The 25,476-nt window shown below is 43.6% G+C and overlaps 1 protein-coding gene across 1 annotated transcript in view; it reads right to left on the bottom strand.

Moving 5' to 3' along the window:
• Positions 1-25,476, bottom strand: part of nab (NGFI-A-binding protein homolog) — a 510,861-nt gene that overhangs the window by 419,261 nt on the left and 66,124 nt on the right. The window contains exon 3 of the mRNA XM_080284842.1: positions 5,537-5,617. Within this exon, the coding sequence (XP_080140968.1) occupies positions 5,537-5,617 (81 nt within the window). The remainder of the gene's footprint in view (positions 1-5,536; positions 5,618-25,476) is intronic.

The raw sequence follows: 25,476 nt of genomic DNA, 5'->3' as shown, positions 1-25,476 counted from the left end.
TATTCCCTGGACTTCGGAACCATTGCACCATTTGACCATCTTAATGACATTCACCATCATCATTATCACCATTATAATCAACTATCATCCTCATTACCACCGTTATCATCAATCATCATCACCATTATCATTACCATCAACATAATAATAATAATAATAATAATAATAATAATAATAATGGAATCAGCAGTTTATCAATATTGGCATCCTGGGCCAATTTCTCAGCTTTAAAAGGACACGTAAAAGATATACAGAACCTTGTAGGTGTATAGGACGGTGCTTGTAAATCATAGCAGTAGCCGTGTAAATACTCCACTACTGTAAATGCTGTAAATAAATGTTGTAAATCTTCGTAACAGCGGCGGTGAAGCGACGAGAGGGTGGCATCCTGAACGACGGGAGGAGGGGGGGGGGGCACTCACCGTAAAATGGGGTAGGGGGGTTGTGGGGGGGGTTGTGGGAGGGGGAGGGCATTGTGTGGTACCCGGGGGAGGTTGGAGGCAGGGTGGTGGATAGATGGAGAGGCAGGTGGATGGAGGTATGGTGAGATTGACAAGCTGGTGGACGGGACTGGGATAGATGGGAGCAGATGAAACGGGGAGGGGGTAGAACTGGGATAGTATTGTGTTGGGATGGAAAGATGGATGGACGGGTGGGTAGATGGATGGATAGACAGTAGAATGGCTAGACAGAAGGATGTGGGGATAAATTCTATGGGTGGGTAGACGGATAGAGGTAGGGATGAATTGGGTAGGGGTGGGTGGGTTGGGGAAAGGTAGAAGAATTTAGCGAATAAAATCTGAAATTAATATGGAGGGACTAGGGGAAAAAGTGAGGGCAGAAGGGGGGGGTGATGAGGTGGGAGGGGGTGAGGGGGAAGAGGGAACTGACGGGGGGGGGGAGAATTAAAAGGGGGGGGGGAAGGGAACTGAAGGGAGGAGGGGGGAGGAGGAGGCGTGGGAAGTCAGAGCATATATATACAAACCAGTGAAACCAACAAAAACATTTCAGATAATCAGTAAAGCGACCAACAAATATTCAGACAACAGAGAGACAAGCATCAGAAGCCAGGCGGAGTGACATAAACAGAAAGTAAACAAATAAACAAGGCTAGAGAGTAAACATAAACAACCAACCAAGGAGGATCTATGGAGACACTGAACACGATACAACCCAACAATAAAGGAATGATAAACTGGCCTATTATGGCAACTTTATCTTAACATGAAAAGCAACGAATAAAGCCGAGATTTGAGTAAGGACAAGGTCGAGAGGAAGACAGTGAAATCATGGAATAATATTACTCTCTCTCATCCTCTCTCTCTCTCTCTCTCACTTTCGTACACAGGAGAAGATAATGCTTTACAATACACATTAAGAAAATATAAACTGGGAACTATATGGCTTGAACTGACTGTAAAACTTTTGAAAAACATGAAAAGGGAAATTTGGAATGGGGCAAGAAGAATGGGATGGGTACAGGAATGGGAGGAGGGAAAGATGGGGATATGGAAGGACGAAAGGAAGGATGGATGGGATGGTGGATGGACAGGAAGATTCAGGACGTGAGGGAGGAAGGACAGGAGTGAGGAAGGAAGGACAGGAGTGAGGAAGGAAGGACAGGAGTGAGGAAGGAAGGACAGGAAGGAGGAAGGAGGGATGGGAAGACGGAAGCACTGAGGAACACGCAAAAGGAAGGACAAAATAAGGAAGGAAGAAGGAACAGGGAAGATAAATAAGAAATAGAAGGAGGGAATGAAGGAAGGATGGGGTAGGGGAAGGATGGGGTAAGGGAAGGTGGAGAGGGGTAGGGGAAGGTGGGGAGGAGAAAGGCAGGAGTAGGAATGGGTAGGAAAAAAAGGTCTGGGACAAAGTAGGAAATTATGAAAAGAAAAAGGGGGAGAAGGAAAAAAATATAGCATGAGACATACAGAACAGTTAAAGAGGAGGATGGGGAGAGGATGTGATGGTAAGTGGGGAGGAATAGGAGAAAATTGGCGAAAGAGGAGAAGAAAAGAGAGAGATTACATGGAAGATGGAGGAGGGAGGGAGGGAGGAGAGTGGAAGGAGAGAAGCCAATAGGGACAGGCCAGGAAAACAAAATAATATATATATGATGAAGAAAAAGATAAAAGAAGGAGGGAACATGATAATAGCAACAATTAAGGAAAAGTAATGAGCGAGACGGGGTAGACGAGGAGGAGGAGGAGGAGAACGAGAAGGAGAGGGAGGAGGAGGAGGAGGAAGAGAGGAGAGGATGGCAGTAAAAACGTGGATAAAACATGAGGGAAGATAATAAAAGAGAGAAGAGAGAGGGAGAGGACAGACAAAAGTACGGGTAATAGCCAGGGAGAGACAGGGACGCTGCTAAGATGAACGCGACAGGGAGATGCGGCAGGGGAGGGAGCATGCAGGGGAAGGGGAGGTGAGGATGAAGCTGCGGAGGAGAAGAGAAAGGGAGAAGGGAGAAGAGAATAATAAGATGGAACGGGGAAGATAGACAGAGCAGGATGAAGGTACGAGGAGTGGAGAAGAAGGGGGCAACATGCTGAGGAAAGGAGAAGGATAGATGAAGCAGGGAAGACATAAAGACAGGATGGACGGAGGGACGAAGAAGAGGCAGCGGGGAGAGGAGATGAAACAATGAAACAGGGAAGAAAAGACAGGGTAGAAAGAGTCAAGACGAGGGCAGTAAGGGAAGAAAATGGTCAGGAAAGAGGATGGCAGTGGGAGAGAGGCAGAGGAGAAGCCACTGAAGGGGAGTGTGGAATGGAAGGGTAAAACAGGGGAACAGAGAGATGGACACGGTGGAGGAAATGAAACAGAATAGAGGGCAGGGTAGAAAGAGGCAGGAAGAGTAGGCAGAGGAGTAGCCATGCAAGGGAAGACGATTAGGTGAGATGAAAGAAAGAAGAAAAACGAAATAGCACATATACGGAAGCAACGAAGGATGAGGAAACAGGAGAGGAAAGGGAGGTTGTGAGGAGAAGAGGATGGCAGAGGAAGAGAAGGGTGGAGGGAGAGAAGAGGGCTGAAAGAAAAATATATACAGAAAGAGAAAAACGAACTGAGGAACTAGGAAAGGAACTAGGAAAAGGACGAATGTATGAAATAAATCGTGGCAATTTGGAAAGGATTTAAGATGTAAGGCAAACGTACGGCATATGGCCTTCAATATACCAAAACAGAGGTGGGGAGAAAAGCGGGAGAAAGAATATGCAAAGCGAGATAAGAAGGATGTAAAAAAAAAAAAGGGGGGGAGAAGAGAGATGTAAAAAAAAAATAATAATGGGGAGGGAGGAGCAGCAGAAAAATAAATGGGGAGAGAACGGACATGGAAAGGTTGAAGGAAATGAGGAGCGAGGAAAATAGGGAGAAGAAGACAATAATAGAAACCAGGGAGAGGGAGAAATGAGGGAGGCAAAGATAGTGAGAAGAGAAAATGTTAATAATAGGGTCAAGGAGAGACAACGAAGAGAAAAACAGGTGGAGGTAAGACGAGAAGAAAAATAGTGAGAATAAAGCAAAGGAGAAGCAGGGGGAGAGCCAAGGGGAGAAGGGGAGGGGGAAAGGGAGGGAGGGGAAGGGGAGGGGCAAGACGTGGGGGCAATGGACCCTGAATTGATGACAGCCAGAATTTCTATAAGAGGGCAAGGGGTCAGGAGCGAGAGCACAGGCGGGGTTCAAGGTAAGGCAGGAGGAGGAGGAGGGAGGGGGAGGGGGGGGGAAAGGCAGAAAGAGGGTGTGGCGAAGGGGGAGGCAGAGGGAGCGGGGAGACGGGGGGAAAGGCAGAGGGAGCGGGGAGACATGAGAAAAGGCAGAGAGAGGGTGTGGCGAAGGGGGAGACAGAGGGAGCGGGGAGACGGGGGAAAGGGCTGAGAGAGGGTGCGGTGAAGGAAAGGCAGAGGTAGGGGCGGGTTGTTGAAAGGGGGGAGCAGAGTGGAGTGTGGGATGCATGGGAGGAAGATGAGGGACAGGTGGGGGGGGTGGAGAGCAGGGTACGGGGGAGGGGAAGAAGGATGAGGTGTAGGTTAAGTGAAAGAGGGGGGTGAAGTTTGGAGAGACAGGGGGAAGTGGAAGAAATATGAAAGGTAGGGGAAGGAAAGTGAGTTGGGTGGGGGGAGGGAACCAGGAGGGGGAAGGGATTACGGTGAGGAGAGAAGGTAACGTGGGGGGAGAGGGAGAGAGAAACTGGGGGAGGCAGAGGAAGGAAAGGCAGGATGAGTGGAGGGGGGCGAGTTGGGGGCAGGAGAGGGGGTGAGGGGAAGAAGCATGGAAGGGAGAATGAAATGCAGGGGGTGGGGAAGGCAAGGGAGTGGGGAGAAGGGGGACGAAAAAGCAAGCTGTACAGAGAGATGCAGAGAACGCAGGAAGAGGGAGTGTTGGTGTGGGGAGGGATGGAGGGAGGGAGTAGGAGTGATAAGAGTAAAGAAGAGTGGTGCTATAAAAGTGAAGTGGAAGAGATAAGGCAAAAGGAGTCAGCCTGGATGGCAGGACGAGGTGAAGCTGGACTAAATGAAGTGGAAGTGTAAATATGAGAGACGTGGACATAAAGAAGTGGAAGTGTAAATACGAGAGACGTGGACATGAAGACAAAACGAGAGGACAGTGTTTGGGCATGGAAGGAGTACAGACCAGAGGGAGAGAGACCGCAGACAAAAAGGCATGGAGGAAGAGACACACACACAGAAAGACAAAGACAAAAGACAGAAGGAAAGAGAAGGAAGAGAGGAACACCCATGGAGAGAGAAAGGAGATCGAGGACGAAAAGGAAAGGAGGAAGAGAAACACACACAGAAAGAGAGAGCCCGAGGCCAGAAAGAGGGGAGAGGAGGAGAGAAAAACCCAGAGAGAGAGAGGAAGGGAGACACACAAGGAGAGAAAAGAAAGAAGAGAGACCACATATGTGGAGGGAGAGACACACACACACCTACAGAGAGAGAGAGAGAGAGAGAGAGAGAGAATCACACAGTAATGGAGAGATAGAGAAGGGGAGACACAGGAAGAGACTGAGAGCCGATAGAGTTTAAAGACAGCCATGAAACAGCATATCAGGGGTTAGCAGGCAGGAGGGAAAGGAAGTGTTACAGCGCGGAGAAAGGATAGCCCAGGGAGGGAAAGGGAAAGAAGGGAAGTGATAAAGAAACAGGAACAACTGAAAGGGAGTCATGAGGCAAGTAAGGAAAGGGACAGGGGGAGAGGGAGAGGCTGGGTAAGGTAGGCAGTAGGGGGCAGGGTACAGTGACGCCAGAGGGGCACACAGAAAGACCAGAACCCAGCAGGGGGGGGGGATATCGGTAGAGGGACAGAAGAAGGGGGGGGGGGAAAACGGCAGAGAGGAGCAGCCAGCAAAAGAAGATCGGAAAAGCAGAAAAATGGGAAAGGAAGAGGAAAAAGGAGAAAGGAGGATGACTGAGGGTGGAAGAATGAAGAAGAGACCAGGGAAGGGGACATCAGGGAGGGCAGGGCGGGGCAGGGCAGGGCAGGGCAGGGGGAGGTGGCGTGGTGAGGAGGACATGCGCAACTTAAATCTTACTTGGCATTCCGTAATCTTGGCCACGCCTTATGGGCTCCGCGCGACGTTCAGATTGGGCGAGTGAAGGTGGGTAGTTGGGTCCTGCGAAGAGGAAGGCATGGTAGCGGTCACTGTCTGGGCACGAGGGGGGGCGCCGCGCCACCCACCTGCCCACCCCACCAGGCAGGCGGACATACACACACACACAAACTACAACACCTCACCTCACCTCTCTCCACCAATTCTGTTCATCAATATAATTCACTTGTTACACTATAATTACTACCTACCTCCTGCAACTCTTTGTTCACAAGTATCAACCATTAGTCACATCATAATACCTACCTCTACCAAGCCTGCCCATAAATACCTTACACTTAATGACATCACCTACCTCCATCATGTGTTCACTCATATATACTCTTCACTTACTACATTACATCAGTGTACCTCATTCCACCATCTCTTCACTCAACAGTATAATTCATATGCTACATCATACCACCTACCTCAAACAATTCTCTGCTCATTGGCATCAATATTGTGCACATTTGTATCAATCGTTACGTCAAATCACCTACCTCCTTCAAAATTTCTTCATTAACCAGTGCGCCTTGTGAGCACGTGGCGAGCGAGCGAGCGCCACGTTATGACAATTTCCCTTTGAAATATTATTTCTTTATGATGGCAGCTGAACAATGAAAAGTTTACTGGAACGAAAGACACTCACAGACACCCACACAAACACAGAAACACACACACACACACACACACACACACACACACACATACACATAGAAAACTCGAGAGTCCAAGGGGTTCCTACGCCTTTATGGACGAGTTCTTAGTTGACAACGAAATTTACTAAGTGCATCACATACAGAAAAACTTTCAACTCTACTTCACATAGGAGTACATATATTAGATTCTGCTTAGCGTGACGGTCGGGTCGGGTCAGGCAGCACATTTTCACCCTTAAATGAGAGTAAACATGACTCGCTCGTAATAATACTCATGTGTTAATTTATATCACTTAACACCACGAGGCTTTGATCAGAGGCAGGGGGTTCAACTTCCTAAATTATCTCATCTCTTGCACTTCATCACTTTTTTTTTTTTTCTGTACATATCCTCAGTTCCCTAAATCACATCACCTGCCTCCACCACCTGTTATATTTACACCTGTCCTCAGATTAAGACAAAATATCTGTTTACCTTTTCTTCTCCACACATCACCTTAACACCGGCCCCCCCATGACAGTACAACACATGACCACAAGACACCGAACCTGATAGCACAACACTGGTGATAAAGTCCAGATGTGTGTGTGTGTGTGTGTGTGTGTGTGTGTGTGTGTGTGTGTGTGTGTGTGTGTGTGTGTGTGTGTGTGTGTGTGTGTGTGTGTGTGTGTGTGTCGTGGTAACTCATACACGTGTCCTCACAACACTGACACATAAATTACCCTTTATGAGCAATTAAATCAAGTGAGGCGCTCATTATTCAGACCCACGGGACCAGAACTCAGTGCAGACCCAGCCGATGACCGCACAGACAACCGCAGCGACAATGACCCTACCTGACCGCGCCCTTACGTAACCCCTTCACCATGATTAAGTATCCTGCATTATAGTTTTGCTACTGTTGCTGTTCCGTTTAACTTCTGTGGGCCTTAGTTGAGGTAGGAATGAGTCTCCTTGGTTACTAGTAAAAATTTATCCTTCAGTCTCAGTGTCAGGTAAAAACAGACCAACTTTAATGAAGGTGGTGAAATTTAGGTGCCCCCCTCCCTCCCTCTTCAATAAATCCCCACTAACCTGAGTAAAATCGCCTAAATAGAGCAATAAGAAAAAAATCGCCATGGTATTGGAGGGATTTTTTTCTTTTAACAGGGAGAAGGCTGACAACAGACCCGTTCCTATTGTATCTTGCCCTCAGTCTACCGTCGAGTGTGGCCCCTCCAGGACTAAGATTTCTCTTAATCTATCCCCCTCCCCCCCTTCTCTCTCTCTCTCTCTCTTGGACCGTTCGAACTGAAGGGGTTTGGAAAATGGGGACCGTTTCTACCCTCCTCCCATATAAGGTTTCGTCTAAGTTAAAGAAATCGTCTGGTGCTGGAAAGAATAAACTAGAAAATTCGTCAACGGTGTGAAGTGGTTACTCAGCCTTGTGTGTCAGACCAAAGGAAGTCAGAGAGAGACAGACAGACAGACAGAGAAACCCTTCATTTATATATATATATATATATATATATATATATATATATATATATATATATAAACACTCGCATCTGAGATTAGGAAAAGATCTCGATGAAAGAAAATTAAAAACAAACAACACACACACACACACACACACACACACACACACACACACATAATGACCGTGGCTGGAGTGACGTCCAACTAATTACCACAAATTAATTGACCGTCCTGTCCACCTATACCTTTTTTTTCCTATTTCACCTGAGTCTAATTACCTGTCCGAAAGGTGTCGCGGCCGAGGCTATTTGTTTATTTACCTGCTTATTTTCTTGATTGGTGTCGTGGGGGAAGGCATTTGTTTATTGGGTTATTTATTGGCATTGTGTGTGTGTTTTTTTACTGGTGTGTGTGTGTGTGTGTGTGTGTGTGTGTGTGTGTGTGTGTGTGTGTGTGTGTGTGTGTGTGTGTGTGTGTGTGTGTGTGTGTGTGTGTGTGTGTTATAATAGCTACTGCGATCATTACCACCACCAACGAAAGACAGAGGGAGAGAGGGAGGGAGAGAGAGAGAGAGAGAGAGAGAGAGAGAGTGGGACAGATGGTATGGGCAACAGATGGTGTGGTGTAACAGTTGGTCAGAACTGATCCACTGCCACCATTATCATCACCACCACTATCACCACCCAGCACTCACCACAACCCTGTCATCACCATAAATCACCATATTATCCCCACCGCTCATCATCATAATCATCACCACAGTTATCACCACCACCACCACCATTATCACCACCATCACTGTCATCATCAAAGAAACATCGATCATACCACTATCATCACCACCAATATCACCACCACCTCTGCTCCCCGGCTCATCACCACCATCATCACTTCCCCATCACCATTATTTTGCTACTAGTCACCATTCTAACTACCATAACTACCACTATCACTACTACAGGTACACGCCTCTATAACTACACTTTATTTACATTACCTACAACAACCATTACTACTCAGATTACCACTATACCTTTACTACTTCTCAATAAAACCAACTACTATTACTGGATCTAAACTACCCACCCCATCACCGTAACAGCCACTACAACCATTGGTGAAATGAGAGAGAGAGAGAGAGAGAGAGAGAGAGAGAGAGAGAGAGAGAGAGAGAGAGAGAAGGGGAAAGGAGGGGAGGTGTGAAATTTAGGGAAGGTCCAGTTTTATGGTAATTACACAATCATGCAAGTCACGAGGAGGAGGAGGAGAAGGAGGAGGAGGAATTGGAGGAGGAGGAGGAGGAGGAGGAGGAGAAGGAGGAGGAGGAATTGGAGGAGGAGGAATTGGAGGAGGAGGAGGAGGAGGAGGCTGTGACGGAAGAAAAGTAAGAGAATAGAATGATAATGATGAGGGAAAAGGAAAACAAAATGAGGAAAACAGGAAGAAACTGATAGAAAATGAGAGAGAGAGAGAGAGAGAGAGAACCTCGACTTAATCCATGGAGGGGCCGAGTAACAGAAAAAAAAAAAAAAAAAAGGCGACCTAGGATGTCACTGGGGATGAGAGAGAGAGAGAGAGAGAGAGAGAGAGAGAGAGAGAGAGAGAGAGCAAAAAAGAGTCGCTCTCTAATTAGTCCCACACTGGAAGGAAGAATGACACTTAATTCTCACAGATAAAAAGCAAATGAAAAAAAACTCTTCCCCCTTACTTTCTTACACTTTCTCCCTCCCTCCCTCCCTCCCTCTTTCCGTGTCTCCCCCCCTCCCTCCTTCCCTCCCCACTCACTCAGCTATCTACTCTCTCGCTCTCTCTCTCTCTATCGATCCATTAACATACCTATTTTTTCCAATCTTTTTAGTTATTCTTAGCTCTACCTCAAATAATATTCTCTCTCTCTCTCTCTCTCTCTCTCTCTCTCTCTCTCTCTCCTTGTTTCCTCCACTTTTTCTAATTACCACTTGTTCCTTTTTCCCTCCTCGTTTTTCTCTTCCGCCTCTTAACCCTTTTTTTCTCTCTCTCTCTCTCTCTTCACTTTTTCTCATTAAATTTCGTTCCGCCTTTCCTCCTCTTCCTTTTTTCATCGCTCTCTATTTACTTTTTTTTATTACAGTATATTTCCTTATTGTTTCGTCTCTTTTTATTATGTATTACGCCTCCTACTCTTTTCCTTTATTATTTATACTGTTTTCTTCTCTCACACTCAGTCTCTCATTTTTTCTTCAGTTTTTCCTTTACCATATTTTTACGCTTTCCCTTGTCATTTCATTTTTCTCAGTATTATTATTATTATTATTATTACTACTACTACTACAACTACTACTGTTATTATTATTATTATTATTACTACTACTACTACTACTACTACTGTTATTATTATTATTATTATTATTATTATTATTATTATTTATCGAACACGAATTATCAGTTTTGTGTGGATTTATTGACTTGTGGGATGAAGGCAAAAATTTCCAAGGCCTGAGTGAGTGGATGGAGATGTGGCCTATTTTAAAAGGGGCATTTTCCTGTTAGTTTTCCTTCTTCTTATATTTTTCCTGTTCCTGGATCTCTCTCTCTCTCTCTCTTTATCTATCTAATCTTTTTTTTTTTTTTTTTTTTTTTAGTTCTTCCATTCCCCTTATTCTTCATTTTTTATTTACTTCTTCCTAGCTTCTTACCTTCCTCATTCTCCTTCCCCCTCTTCTTATTCTTTTTCTTCTCGTCCTTCTTCGCTTTTTCCTCTCCCTCTCTCTTCCCTACTCACGTCTTCACCTCTTTTCAGTCATCTTCTAATTCTTTCTTCCATTTCTTCTTCCTGCCTCTCTTCCTCCTCCTCCTCCTCTTCCTCCTACTTTTGTCCCCACTCTTTACGAACTCAAGAGGAATTAAAGAAGAAAAATGAGGAAAAAGTACCATTAGGCGTGATGGAGGAGGAGGAGGAGGAGGAAGAGGAGGAGGGAAAGCAGAGAGAGAGAGAGAGAGAGAGAGAGAGAGAGAGAGAGAGAGAGAGAGAGAGAAAGACAATGGAGTGAGTAAACAAGAAGAAAACGGAAGTGGAAAGTCGTGAAAAAACAGATGAAGAAAATCAAGGAGAGACTGAAAGAAAAAAAATGAGGAAAAATAAAATACACACTGAAAGAAGGAAGAAACAAAGGAGAGAGAGAGAGAGAGAGAGAGAGATGGAAGGAATAAAACAGAGCAATGGAAGAAAGACTATACAATGGGAGGAAAAAATGCATGTCGAAAAAGGAATAAAAAAAAATGAAGAAAATAAAACAGAGGAAGACAGAATTAGGAAGACGTAGGAAATGAAAATCAAACACTAAGAAAAGGAAAAAAACAAGAAAGACAAACGTGGGAAAGGAAGGAAACACAGCAAGGAATAAACACAAACACGGGAGAAAAAGAGAGCCACGGGAAGGAAAATAAATAAGTAAAAGAGAACAAAATAAAAGAATATAATAATAGAGGAAATAAGAAAATGGAAACAAAATAAAGAAAACGGGGTGAGGTTAAGGTGGACGCCACAGAAAAGGAAGGAAGGAAAGGAAGGAAAACAGGAAGGAAGGAAGGAAGGAAGGAAAGAGGGAAGACAGAGAGGGGGGAGGGGGAGCAAAAAGCATGAAGACAAAAGGGAGAGAAAGGCAGATTAAAATTCCTCTGTTTCTTTCCCACCCATTAACTTTTTTCACACCTTCACTACGAGAACTTTTTTTTCCTATTTTTCCCTTCACCTCAACCCCTTAACGATTTTTGTCCCTTTTTCCCACCTCAACCCATTCACTACGATGACGCCCATTTAGTTTTTTTTTATTTTATTGTTTTTTCCCTGGCTACAAGACGATTTTACTCAGCATAAGAAGTCTCGTAATGAAGGGGTTAATGAAGACTATCAGACCTCAAATTTACAAGTCTCTCTTCAGATGAATATAATCGTCTGGAGAGGCAAGAATTAACAAAAATCGCAAAAAAAATCTCCGAGGTTTCATGGGGTTAACTGGATTAGTAAAGGGATTTCAATAAAGGAAGGAGGATTTATTTTTAACACATAGCTCACGTCTCTCTCTCGCTGAATAAAATGGTCCTTTGGTGGCTGTAGGAGTGAGAATACCAAGACGTCATCGTACTGAAGGGGTTAATTTCCTCACATTCTTCAGTTTCCAGTCTTTAAAAAAAATAAAAATAAAATGCAAAGAAAATGTGGGAATGGCACGCTGAAACGACGTGCAAGAGCCTTCGGTACAAAAATATATGTCTGGAAGAAGAAGAAGAAGAAGAAGAACACGAAGAAGAGGAAGAAGAAGAAGAAAAAGAAGAAGAACACGAAGAATAAAAAGAAGAATAAAAAGAAGAAGAAGAAAAAGAAGAAGAAGAAGAAGATGATGATGATGATGATGAAGGAGGAGAAGAAGAAGATGATGATGAAGGAGGAGAAGAAGAAGAAGAAGAAGAAGAAGACGACGATGAAGAGGAAAATGAGGATGAAGAAGAAGAAGAGGACAATGATGAAGAAGAAGAAGAAGAAGAAGATGATGATGATGATGATGATGAAGAAAAAGAAAAAGAAGAAGCAGACGAGGATGAAGAAGATGAGGACGAAGGAGATGAAGAAAAAAAGATGATGATGATGATGATGATGAAGATGAAGATGAAGATGCTGCTGCTGATGCTGATGATGATGAAGCCAGGGCACCTCAGGGAAAGAAAACGGACATAGGAGAAAGGCAAGAAGCAGAAAAGGACGAGAAAAAGAAACAGAAAATGAGAAAAGGAATCTCAAGAAAAAGAAAGATCAGAGAAAAAAGAGGGAAGAAACAGAAAAAGGAGGAGAAGGAAGCAACAACAGAAGGAGGTAACAAGGTCATATAAGAAAAGAAATGGAAGAAACAGAGAAGAAGAAGAAGAAGAAGAAGAAAAAGAAGAAGAAGAAGAAGGAGGAGGAGAAGAAGAAGAAGAAGAAGAAGAAGAAGAAGAAGGAGAAGAAGAAGAATCTGCGAGTGAGCGGCCGGGCGGAGGCAAAACCAAGGCAACGATAAGACGGCAACACTCTCCCCTCCCCCCCTCCTACTCTTTTTCTCACTTCTTTCACTCCTTCTCTCTCTTTAACCCGGAGGGAAAAACACCACAAACTCCTCTATCTAACTTTTGGAAAAACGACGTAATGCACAAACGAAACCAAAAACAATCCAGCGGCCAACGTAGAAAAAAATTGTATGTTTATAAATGGCCGGAGTTATTTGGCTGGAGTAAGATGGCAACACCGCGCCCAAACAAAAAGGCATCGCGCAATGTTTTTGTCCTGAAGCTGCAGTGGTCAGTTGGCAGCCCTCCCTCCCTTCCCTCCTCTCTCTCTCTCTCTCTCTCTCTCTTCTTCAAGTCCTCTTTTACCCTTTTCTCTTCCTGTTTCCTCACCCTTCTCTTTACTACCTCTCTTTCCTCCTCCCTCATTCCTCTCTATACTCGCTTTTCCCTTCTGTCGACCTCATTTTCCTTTCTTTACTCCTTTCCTCCATCCCTTCCCATTCTCCTCCCCTCCTTTACTTCATCTTTCCTTTTCCCTCACTTCTTTTTCCTCCCTCGCTTCCTTACATCCTTTCCCCCCTCATCTCTTTACTCCCCCTCTCACTCCTGTTTTTTTCCCTCCCGTTCCCACCCTCTCCCTCCCACTATCCTACCTCACTCCTCCACCCTCCCTCCCATCCTCATTCCTTCCTCCTGTCTCACTCCCCTACTTCATTCCTTCTTCTCGTCCTTACTCCCTCAGTCTTTCTTCTTCCTTTCCCTCGTTCACTCCCTCCCGTCTCCATTCCTTTCCTCGCTCCCATCTTCTCTTCCTCCTTCGGCCCTCCTTCGGTTCCTTTCTTCCTACCCTACAGTATATTAACCTCTTCCTTCATATTTTACTCTCGCCTTACTCGATTATTTTTACGCTGCGACTATACAGTATATTACAGTGGACAGATACTTATAAATACCGTTCATCTCTTCACTACATAAGACCTTTACAGAACTGAATATAAAATAGAAAAAAACATCAGCAAAAAACAGAAAATTCATCATGTTTAAAGTTTTTGCTACTCATCATTTTAGCGTTCTTTCATACAATTTCTGTCAATATATAATTCTTTAAAACCAAATCGAAGGTTCCGAAACAGCGAACCAACAACCCGAACCATCCAACCCACTTGAACACTATTATTATTATTATTATTATTATTATTTAATTTTCGTTTATTTGTTTATGTTTTAGCATGAGCTCTCTGGGTTGTGACTGTTTCGAGACGGTGTTACGAAACTTTTCACCACAATTGTACAGGCGCCGAAAAGATTCACTCCATTACGATAAACTAGTGAGACAGTGACCAGTGATTTCTTAAACCATCTTCCTCCTCATCATAATCATCACCATCATCATCATCATCTCTCTCCCTCTCTCTCTTCATTAACCCCTTCAATCCGATGACATATTTATTACACCCTTATTCTTGCTAACTCCTGGAGATTTTATTTAACTTCCGACAGAAATAAAGTAGTAAAAGAGTTAATAAAGGAAAAATCTAATCTTCCCTTGAAAATAAATAAATCTCCAAATCTCAATAAAATCGTCTGATGGCAGCGCGTAATCATAGTGAAGAGATTGACCCCCTGATTCCGGTGACTATTTTTATTCTCGGTACGGTATTTCCAGACGATTTTTTTTCATCTTCCCAGACACTCTTCCCACCAGAGGGGTTAAAATCTTACGTTCCTTTACCCCTTCACTACGAGGCGCCTCCTTAAGATGAATAAAATCGTCTGGGGGTGGCAAAGATAAAAAAAATGAAGAAATAGGTAATCGGCGAGAAGGGGTTGGCTCGAAAACGCAAATAGGTAAAGAAGTTATTGATCGAAACTTCACACATACAAAAATATATATATATAAAATAAAAAAACACAAGTCAAAGAAAATATATACACCAACACAAAGAAAATAGAAAAATGATTGGAAGATTGAGAGCAAGAAATACTACACATACCGGCACCAAGAAAATACAAAGAAAAAGATGCAGAGAAGAAAATCCATGGAGAGGAAATATATAAAGACAGGCACGAAGAAATGAAAAGAAAAAGCAAAAGTGCAGAGACATACACGTGAGACAAAAATAATAAATAAAAAAAAAACTTTGAAAATATGCCAAGGGGATAAAATGGAAAAAAAAAATACATATATATAAACATGTAGAGAAAAGAGTAAGAGGAGAAGGATTTAAAAGTACGAAAAATGAAGAATGACTGAAGGGAAAAATGAGGAAGGGGAAAAATGAGGACAGACAGAGATAAACGTGGCGAAACAGAGAGAGAGAAAAAAAAAGGGAAGAGTTGGACAAGTAAAGGAACGAATGGAAGGCCAGAAATACAGTGAGAGAGAGAGAGAGAGAGAGAGAGAGAGAGAAACTTACGGGGGTCCATCTAGGTTTCTCACATTCCTTCCCCATCACTTCCTCGAATCGCCTTTCCTCCACTACTCTCTCTCTCTCTCTCTCTCCTCTCTCTCTTTTTCTCTTTCCACAACCAATCTATTTTTTTTTTTCTATTTTCCTTCATGTCACATTTCCTTCTCTTTTTCTCCACCGGTTCGACCAACCAATAAAACTCTCTCTCTCTCTCTCTCGTTTCTATTTTTAACTCTCAATACTTCACTTAGAAACCTGTCTCTTCGTTTTCTATTTAATAAGAGACCTGAGAACACAGCCAGAAATGAAAGGTCTGTGTATCCGTGTTCTCTCTCTCTCTCTCTCTCTCCTGCACATCCAATTTATTTCTCTACTTCATGTCACATTTCCTCTTTTTTTTCTATGTCCCTTCTGCTGACCAATATATTTCCCCCCCCCATCTCTCTCTCTCTCTCTCTCTCTCTCTCTCCAGGGAAGCCCCACGTATAGAATGCCTCAGGATTTATAAAAGATGACAACGAATTGGAGGAAACAAAAAATCCGAAGGAAAAATAAAACTTACCAAGCCGCAATAGGATGAAGCACGGCCTTTTTCCAGGAGCAGTTTTTGTTCCATGGGAGGGGTTTTGCCTGTGACTTGGGGAGGGGGGGAGGGAGGGCAGCCTGTCACCACCCCTATCCCCCCTACATCCCATGCCACCCCCTCCCCTTCTGTATATTTGTTTTCACTGTTTCCAAGAATGAGATAGTTTTTTTTTTTTTTTTTTTTTTTTTTTTTTTTTTTTGAGGGGGGCTTAAATGTACTAAATGTATATAATGAATGAATGTGGTTATAATCCCCCCCCCCTTTTTTATTCTTTCGCTGTTTCTGGGCCCTGTCTCACATCTTCCTTTTAGGTGTAAGGGCTGGGGTGATGATGATGATGATGGTTATTGATGACATGATGATATGATGATGATGATGATGGTTATTGATGACTGATGATGACTAATGATGATGATGATGATGTATGATGATGATGATAATGTATGATGATGATGATGATGACTAATAATGATGACGATGATGATGATGATTGATGGTGGTGATGACTGATGATAATGATAAGTGATGATGATGACGATGATGATCATTGATGATGATGATGGTACCTCCCTCATTCTCTTCACTAACATGATTTTTTCTGTTTTTATTCAGGGTACCTCTACCATATTTACCTGGCTCAAAGGTAAACCCATATACTAACATACATCCTTCCTATAAAAAAAAAAAAAAAAAAAAAAGAGAGAGAGAGTAGGCAGAATGAAACTTTAAAATATCATCGTAGTGAAGGGGTTGAACGGTGGATAAACAAGATAAGAAATAGGGTAAACAACAAAAACAACGTGACCTACAGAAGCAAAGGCACAGTGAGTAAAAAAAAAGTAATAAAAAAAATAAAAAACGCAGATTATAATTGTGCCTAACACGTCAAAGGATGTTGTTATTATTATTTGTGTGGCTGAGGTGATGTGAAGTGATGTGGTGTGATGTCTTGTCAGGTGAGGGGGTGTGGTGTGAAGTGATGCGATATGTGATGTGATGATGTGAGAAGTGATGCGATGATACGTGCAGTGATGTAAAAGGTAATAAGTTAGTCACACCTTTTCACTCTTTACACAATACACCTCACAACACACTCCAGTGCCATACACCTCACACCATCCTTCACTGCCACCATACTCCATTACCACCACACACCATACTTTACTACCACCACACCCCACTACCACACCACCCTACCACCGCACCCCACTACCACACCACCCTACCACCGCACCCCACTACCACACCACCCTACCACCGCACCCCACTATCACACCACCCTATTACCACACACCACACTCCACTACCACCACTCCCACTACCACACCACTCTCCACCACCGCAATAACATCAACTGTCAGTGTGGAGTGGTCGGGAGGAATGTCATGCACGCTGTCAGTCACTTGCCATACATAAAGGACACTTCCCACAACCTATTCCGCAACGTCAACAACACCTGGGAGCCGGGCCCTATTTATCCTTGTGTGTTCCTTACCTAACACTGAAAATAGAGACCTAGAGCGTTCATCGGCTGTTGCGTCTTTTCTTTTCAGTTCATTCTCGACACCATAAAGTGATTTTACGTATATCTGTAGGCACCTCTCACAAGCATCCTACACACAGCTGCCTATCCAGTCTAGTGCTCACCCTGCATCCATCTACCCATACCTCATCTCCTTGCTCTATCCATCATCATCATCATCATCATCGTTCTTAATACATAACAGCCTATCTAATCTCGAGGCCACACACTATCCACTCTTTCCTTAACTATTTGCTCTCGTCATCTCCATCATCATCAATAATCTGCCCAGTCTATTAACCACTCATTAACCAGCCTACCCTCACTTTAGCCCCTGCTCCTCGTCCTCCTAAGCTGCGAGGAAACTAACCATCTCCCTCAAACCTGAACAACACACCGAAAAAAATAAATAAATAAATAATAAAAAAAATCTAGCCATCCAAGACACGCATTTCCCCAGTCAGACTCTAGTTACATTCGGGCAGTTTTAAATGATTCTTTCGACACAAGTGGGTAAGGCAGATTTTACAAGATTACACACAGGCAGGACCACAGGAGGCCTGGGTGATGTGCCACGAGCTCTGAACTATTCCTTCTAGATATTCTCTTGACAGTGTTGGGTGTGAGAGAGAACGGTCCTGCGTTTCTCCAGTGTATTTTCTATTACGTCTCGCTGGCTTTGGGTAACCTCAGACGAAAGTGGTGGGGACAGTGCTACCAGTTCTAAATAATCTTCCGAAAAAATTCTCTCAACACGGCTGGGTGAGAGTTCATTCCTGCATAACTCCACCTTAGTTTCTAGTTACGTCTCGCTAGTTTTAGGTAATCTTTAGACCAAACTGGAGGAGATAGCTGATTCCCGGCCTGTTCTTTTCGCTCCAGTAACCCAGGCCACCCAACCTGCTGTCTCTCCTACCGCCAGTCGCGGAGATCAGGTTGTAATCAGGTGCCGGAGATTCGGGGGCCTGTATTTACGACTCTCGGCGGGCTTAAGCTGTGCGTTAAGATTCTTTGTGTATATGTCTGTCTTCACTCACAGGACTACCAAACACTTCATGAACTACAGCAAAATCAAAGTAAAAAAAACTACTACTACTACTACTGCTACAACAACAAAAACAACAAACAAAAACTACTATTACTACGACTAATAATAATAATAATAATAATAATAATAACTGGAGAAAATGCACCTGTAACTTCCGGCACTAATTAATTACTAAGGTAACTCTAAGGTAAAAATTGGGTAAGATTCTTTGATATATTCGAACCCTTCACTCCAGGTAATCTCACTGGTTATGGAAGCTCCCTAATACCTCTTCCTTGGCGATTTATTTTTGGATACTGGTGTTATTATCAACTGATATGTTATTTATGCTGAATATGGTGGTACTTGAAAGATTTAAGTGAAGCAGAGGAGGATCGTAAGGTGTAAGTAAAATAAATCGCTTAGGAAAAAGTGTTAGGGAGCTCCCTTAACAGACGAGAGTAAAGGCCCAAGACTCTCCCTGACGAAACCCGTACCGGTGCTCCTTCTCCTTTGCGATTCATTCTAGCTATTACACTTCACCATTCCCGTGTGTCAAACCCTTTTAAAAATACCAACACGTTCTGAATCGACAGCATATAGGAGAATACTGGAGTGTAAGAGGAAGACTAGAATAAATCGCCAAAATGAAAGGCGTTAAGACACCTTGCGAGGTGAACGAAAAAGAGACTCAATTATTACCTCTCTGTCGGAACGAAGGAAAAAAAAAAAATCTCGTTACAACAGATGCGACCCACTCCAGTATTTTTTTTCTTTGCTTTCTCTTTTCCTTTTTTTTTTACCCTCTTTTCTGTCGCTCCTTTTGGCTTTCGGTGAGTGCTTTCTGGATCTGCTTTCATTGTGGCGTAAGGGATCATAACTCGGCGTGATTGTAAAGCCACAGTGGTCGGTCACGGCTGGGTGATTATATTTGTCCTGGGGGAAAATTGACCTCCCCTCCTTTAAAAAAAAACCCTGAGTATAAAGCCTTGTATATATATAGTGTGGAAGAAATGGGGGGTTAATGGGTTTTTAGGATATAGTTATTTCTTTCTCCCTCCCTCCTTCTCTCTCTCTCTCTGGAACAACACCTCTCCAGCCGTACAGGGAAAATATTAAAAGTGAAACAACAAAGGATAATATAAATACACACATAAACTCACTCTCCTAAAGATAACTACATTCCCCTCCCCATCTCTCTCTCTCTCTCTCTCTCTCTCATAATGTCAACATGCATAGAGAATCACCTGCATTTTCAACTGTAATCGAGAGCTGACCAGAGGATGGGAAGACTGCAATATTTTTCACTGCGCTCTCTCTCTCTCTCTCTCTCTCTCTCCCCCCTTTTCTCCCTCTCCACTACCTCAGTCTCTAAAGTTATCCTTCTTCCACCTTTCTTGTTCTATCTCATACCACAAATAATATCCTGTTTCCTATTTACTCCCTCCCTCCCTCTCTCTCTCTCTCTCTCTCTCTCTCTCTCTCTCTCATTACCACTTCCTCTCATCACCTCCATTATCCCCCTCTCCCTTCTCCCCTCCTCCCCATTAAATAAATCCAGAGCTGAGACCTGTGTGACTATTTTTTCCCTATTATTTTTCCCTGGTATCGCTCGGCTTCCTCTATTATTCATCAAACAATTACATTCTCAGGGGAAAAAGTAGGGGATATTTTCTTTCTTCTCTCCACTCACTCTCTCTATCTCTCTCACTCTCTTTTCTTTCTCATCCTCCCCTCTACTGCCTTTGTCAATGCATTTCTCTCTCTCTCTCTCTTTTCACCTGTTTCCTTACGGTCTCAGTTCATTCTTTTTTACACATTTAATTCTCCCCCATTCCATAATTTTCCTTTTTCATATTTCTCATAGTCTACTCTCTTCATCCTTCACCAATTTTACATTTCTGTATTTCTGACAATGTATACCTATTCAACATTTCATTATTCTTCATCTTTCAATTTCACAAACACATTTCCTTACCATTCCCTACTTCCACTCATTTGTATTATTTTTCTCAGTGTGCTCTTTAACTTTTCCTCAATGTTTTTTCTTTCGATTACACACACACACACACCTTTACCATCCACATCCACTCTGTGTTATTTTTCAGTCAATCAGCTTACAGTTTCATTTTCCTTTTATGCTTCTATTAATTTGACACACACACACACACACACACACACACACACACACACACACACACACACACACACACACACACACTTCCTTACTACTCTTTACTTCCATCCGTTCACTTGTATTTTTCCTATCTGCTATTTTTCCCTCAGTTCTACACACATTGTCCCCTACCATTCCACACTCCTATCCTTTCTTCATCATTCTGTTTCTCTCTAGCCAACCGTGATTTGCCTCTCTCTCCTCTTTACAGCTCTTTATCTCCAGGTATTTACTGATTATTTAGCCATTTACTTTTCGCCTTTCCACACTTATCTCCACCACCCATTTCCATCACCCCAACCCCTCACCCCAACCCTCTTATCCACCCCCTCCCCTACTCTGCACTGTATTTCCAACGCCTGCTTTCCTCTACCTCAAGCTTCATCATCATCATCATCATCATTACTTTACTGATCATTTTTGCTATCTAAATATTACCTTCCCAAACATACACACCCGCGACTTGCTTCGTCTTCCCTTCTTCTTCGCCCTCTCTCTCTCTCCCTCTCACTTCTACTATCTCCCATCACCTCCTTCCACTCTTCCTTACCTCTTCAACCTTCTTTCCTTCAATCTTTTATCCCTCCTTCTACCTCCCTCACCTCACCATTCACCTCTCTGACGCAACATCTTTCCTTTCCCTTCATTTCTCCCTCTTGCTCATCTCCATTTCCTCACTCATCTTTCATCTTTCCCCCCTCCCTCTCTCTCCCTCCCATCCCACCTCCCTGGCCATTATCTCTCCTCTGTCTCTCTTCTCTCCTCCCTTCCCCCTCCCCTCCCCATTATCCTCCCCTCTCCCTCAGTTTATTGGTATTGTGATTTTTACTCCCATCCTGCATTGGTTCCTCACGGCACAACTGAATAATACACCCCCGCCCTACACCTCTCTTCCCTTGTGTGTGTGTGTGTGTGTGTGTGTGTGTGTGTGTGTGTGTGTGTGTGTGTGTGTGTGTGTGTGTGTGTGTGTGTGTGTGTGTGTGTGTGTGTGTGTGTGTGTGCAAGTAGTGTACCTCAGTGGCAGGCAACGATACACACAATAACCGCTAATCATATTTATACCCACAAAAAACACCAATCCCCCCTCACAAAAAAAATAAATAAATAAAAAACGGAAGATCGTAAAACCAAGATTACCCAAAAACACAAATCCCCACAAATCAACCAGGTCAAAATAACAGAAAAAAAAAAAACGATAAAAAAAAAAAACACGCCGGAACAAACAGAAATGTCTCTATAGCAATACCGGCGGAGAGAGGAAAAAAAAAAAAAAAAAAAAAACACCGCGCTAGTGACCACAAGGCTAGCACGTAAAAAACACCATAGCTCATCACACACCGTGGAAAAAGAAAACACACAAAACACAGGGAGAGATTCGTGAGGCTTGAGGCTGCACAAATAAAAAAATAAAAAAAAAACAGGTTAATAATGGTAATAAAAAAGAATGAGAAAGATGTGGGATTGTGATGATGACACGAGAGGGTTTAGCTGCCCGAAGTAATTTAGTTTAATGAGTTCCGAACCCAATGGAAGAATTACATGTTGAAGCTGTGTTTATTGTGTTTATTTCCTGAGCTTCATGTTTAAAGTTCCCTCACTTCTTTTCTTGTGTCTGGAGCCTACAGCCCACCTTATCATTAGCTGAGGAAGAGGGTGAGGGTAATTATGATGACTATGACGATGATGATGATGACGGTGTGAAGATGCAACAGGCCCGACTCAGACCCTCTCCATCTTTGCCTAGCCTATGCTCTTGTTTATATATATATATATCCATCCCACCTTGTCTACTTGATGCCACCTACCCTACCAACACCCATACCAGTTCCTACCACCATTCCATACCAGACAAAACATATTCATCTCATAATCTTCACAATAATCCAGTTCATATGTCTATCAAACCACACCAACCACAACCAAAATACCTGCCATACCACCTCATACCTGACTTTCATACCTGCCCATTCCCCACCTTTACATCCCACCTAACTCACATCTCCTAAAAACCAACCCAATTTTTCCCACCCCTACCACAACCAATAATAGAAAATCAAAAATATCTTCCACACCAAATCATACCACACTTCCATACCACCTTGCAACCCACTTTACCAGCTTCCATTCCCATCCCACCATACCCATCACACCAGCAAAGTCACTAATGTCCTCTATACCAGTTCACACCAGCATTTCATACCTGCCCATACCTCTCATATCTCAGAAAATTTTGCAACCATCCTACATTTCCCTTACCTACCATTCCATACCACATTTTCCTACCTGCCAAAGCCTGTTCTTGCGTTATCTTGGAATGAACTGATAACTGAACCTACCAAATTTTCCCCACACCTGCACTAACCTCCACACCTGTCCACACCTGCGCCCCACACCTGCCGGTAATTGAAGGCTGCGAGGTGGTGTAGATTTTTTGCGGTCCAATTTAATTTTCTTCCGTGCTTATTTCAGTTCGTGTTGCCTTCCCGGGGTTTGTGTGTGTGTGTGTGTGTGTGTGTGTGTGTGTGTGTGTGTGTGTGTGTGTGTGTGTGTGTGTGTGTGTGTGTGTGTGTGTGTGTGTGTGTGTGTGTGTGTGTGTGTTTTAATGATGAAAATATAAAAAAAAAAATCCAGGCTAGGACTCAGAAACTAATACAGGTACAGGCTTCAAACTCTCCAGGAATATGTGTTGATATGCCTCCTTGTGCCTTCTGGTACTTAGAATGCCATGAGAAAATATAATGCTATTAAATGACCACTATACATAAAACTAATTATTTCAATGCATTTTTCTGTTAAAACTTTGCAACTATTACACCTAGGAGGCAGAAATTGTACATGATTATATGAATATCTAATTATGTATGTAGTTTCATGACTGTAACTATTATTTAATCATAAAAAAAAGGCAGCCTAAATGAAAAATACTCGTGTCATTATTTCACCAAACTTACCTGCTCATAGCTTCATTTTTACTATGGATAAACTAGTGAAAATTTTTGAGTTTTAGTGGCTCTCTGTGTTATACGGGGAGGGGGGGGGTTGTGCTTGGTTAGGTGTGCGGGGAGGTGGGGGGGGGATGTGCTTGGTTAGGTGGAGAGTTGCAACAGCGTAGCGTTGTCTATGTTTTGATCCATTACCCTTTATTTCATGACCACCTCCATATCAGAACTGGTCTATGTTAAATACTGTTGCGCTTATCATTACTACCACCATTTTCTTTCATTATTTTCATGAACTCTCTCTCTCTCTCTCTCTCCTTCTCTCTCTCACGCAGACAGACAGACCGACAAAAACTACACACACACACACACACACACACACACACACACACACACACACGGTATCACTGCACTCACCACACGCAAAAAACTGCGGGCCGGTTACCACCCCTACCATCACGATTACCACACCCTGACCGCCATTACTACTACCACAACCACCACCACACCACCACAGTCATCATTATCACCACCTACTATCGAATGCACCACTACTATCACCACACCACAGTCACTAGCACCACCACAGTCATTACCAAGAGTAGTCATACAATTACGACTACCACCACACAATAACTACCACTACCACACAACCACTTCCACCACACCATCAAAATCATAACTACCACCACCAACACCACAATCACCATCACCACACTCATCACACTACTCGCTGTCCACGCAATTCCTATGATCACCACTCCCAAGTCTCCATCACCATAAACATCACACCACCATCATCATCATCACTCTCATCACCACCACCATCATCACCATCACCACTCCCACAACCACCACCACCACTATCATCACCATTACTATCCTCATTACAACATCATAACCACCACGTCATCACCACCACTATCCATCAGTTCATAACCATTTCTACCACTACACAATCTGGCCCTTAACTACCTTTACATCTACACTACCACCTCATCACCACCCCTATCATCGCAGCCCCTTCAGTACGACGGCATCTTATACAGCAACACATCACAGCACTTCATCACAACACCACAAGACATCACAGCATATAACCACGCCCCACCAGCACACCATCACACATAACACCTCACCACACCCAGCACCACAACCAACACAACACACCACAGCACCTCACCACACCCATAACCACAGCCACCGCACACAGTCACTACCACAACCACGACACACTCTACCACAACAGGTTACACATACAAAACCACACCACACACAGCACCACCACAGTACCCCACCTTGCCTATAACCACACCATACCTACTACCACACACCGCACCACACACTTAACCACAGCCACATCACACCACCTCATAACAGTACCACACACACACACCACACCCAGTACCACACCATACCTATTACCCCTATTACCACAATCACCACCACACTACACCACCACACCACACCACCACACCCACTACCACAACTCAGGCACTGAAACACCGCATTAGCCGGCCTCGCACACCCAACCAAGCGTGACTCCTACTACCGAAAAAATGCACGCACACGCACAATCACACACACAAATGCTTGCACAGATTTTCACATACACAAGTACTTGCACACACGCATGATCGAACATTACATTCAGGTGCACGTAAATTGACCACAAGGGAGTAGCACAACGCACGCAAAGTACACACACACACACACACACACACACACACACACACACACACACACACACACACACACACACACACACCACCGTACACACAGCCCCAGATGCATCCGTCCCATAAACACACACACACACACACACACACACACGAACATGGGAAGCGGTAAAGCTCCCCCGTACACACCAAAACACACTCAAGCAAGCACACGCACACGCACTCAACTCCCGGATAGCACCCTCCTTTTTTTTTTCCTCCACCTTCTTTTCCAGTCCAAGTTATGGTTTTTCTAATTTTTCTCCGTACGGGCTGCCGGGAGCGCTACAATTAGACTCCCTGGCTCCCTTTTTACCGGGGCGCGAAGGTGCACTCAGGCGTAGCAGACAGGGAGGGGGAGGAG

Source organism: Coenobita brevimanus, chromosome 103 (genome assembly GCF_032717465.1).
Source record: "Coenobita brevimanus isolate Jiangsu-jjx chromosome 103, ASM3271746v2, whole genome shotgun sequence".
NCBI lineage: Eukaryota > Metazoa > Arthropoda > Malacostraca > Decapoda > Coenobitidae > Coenobita > Coenobita brevimanus.
Note: the sequence above shows the minus strand (reverse complement) of the source record. Positions and strands in the feature narration are given on the sequence as shown.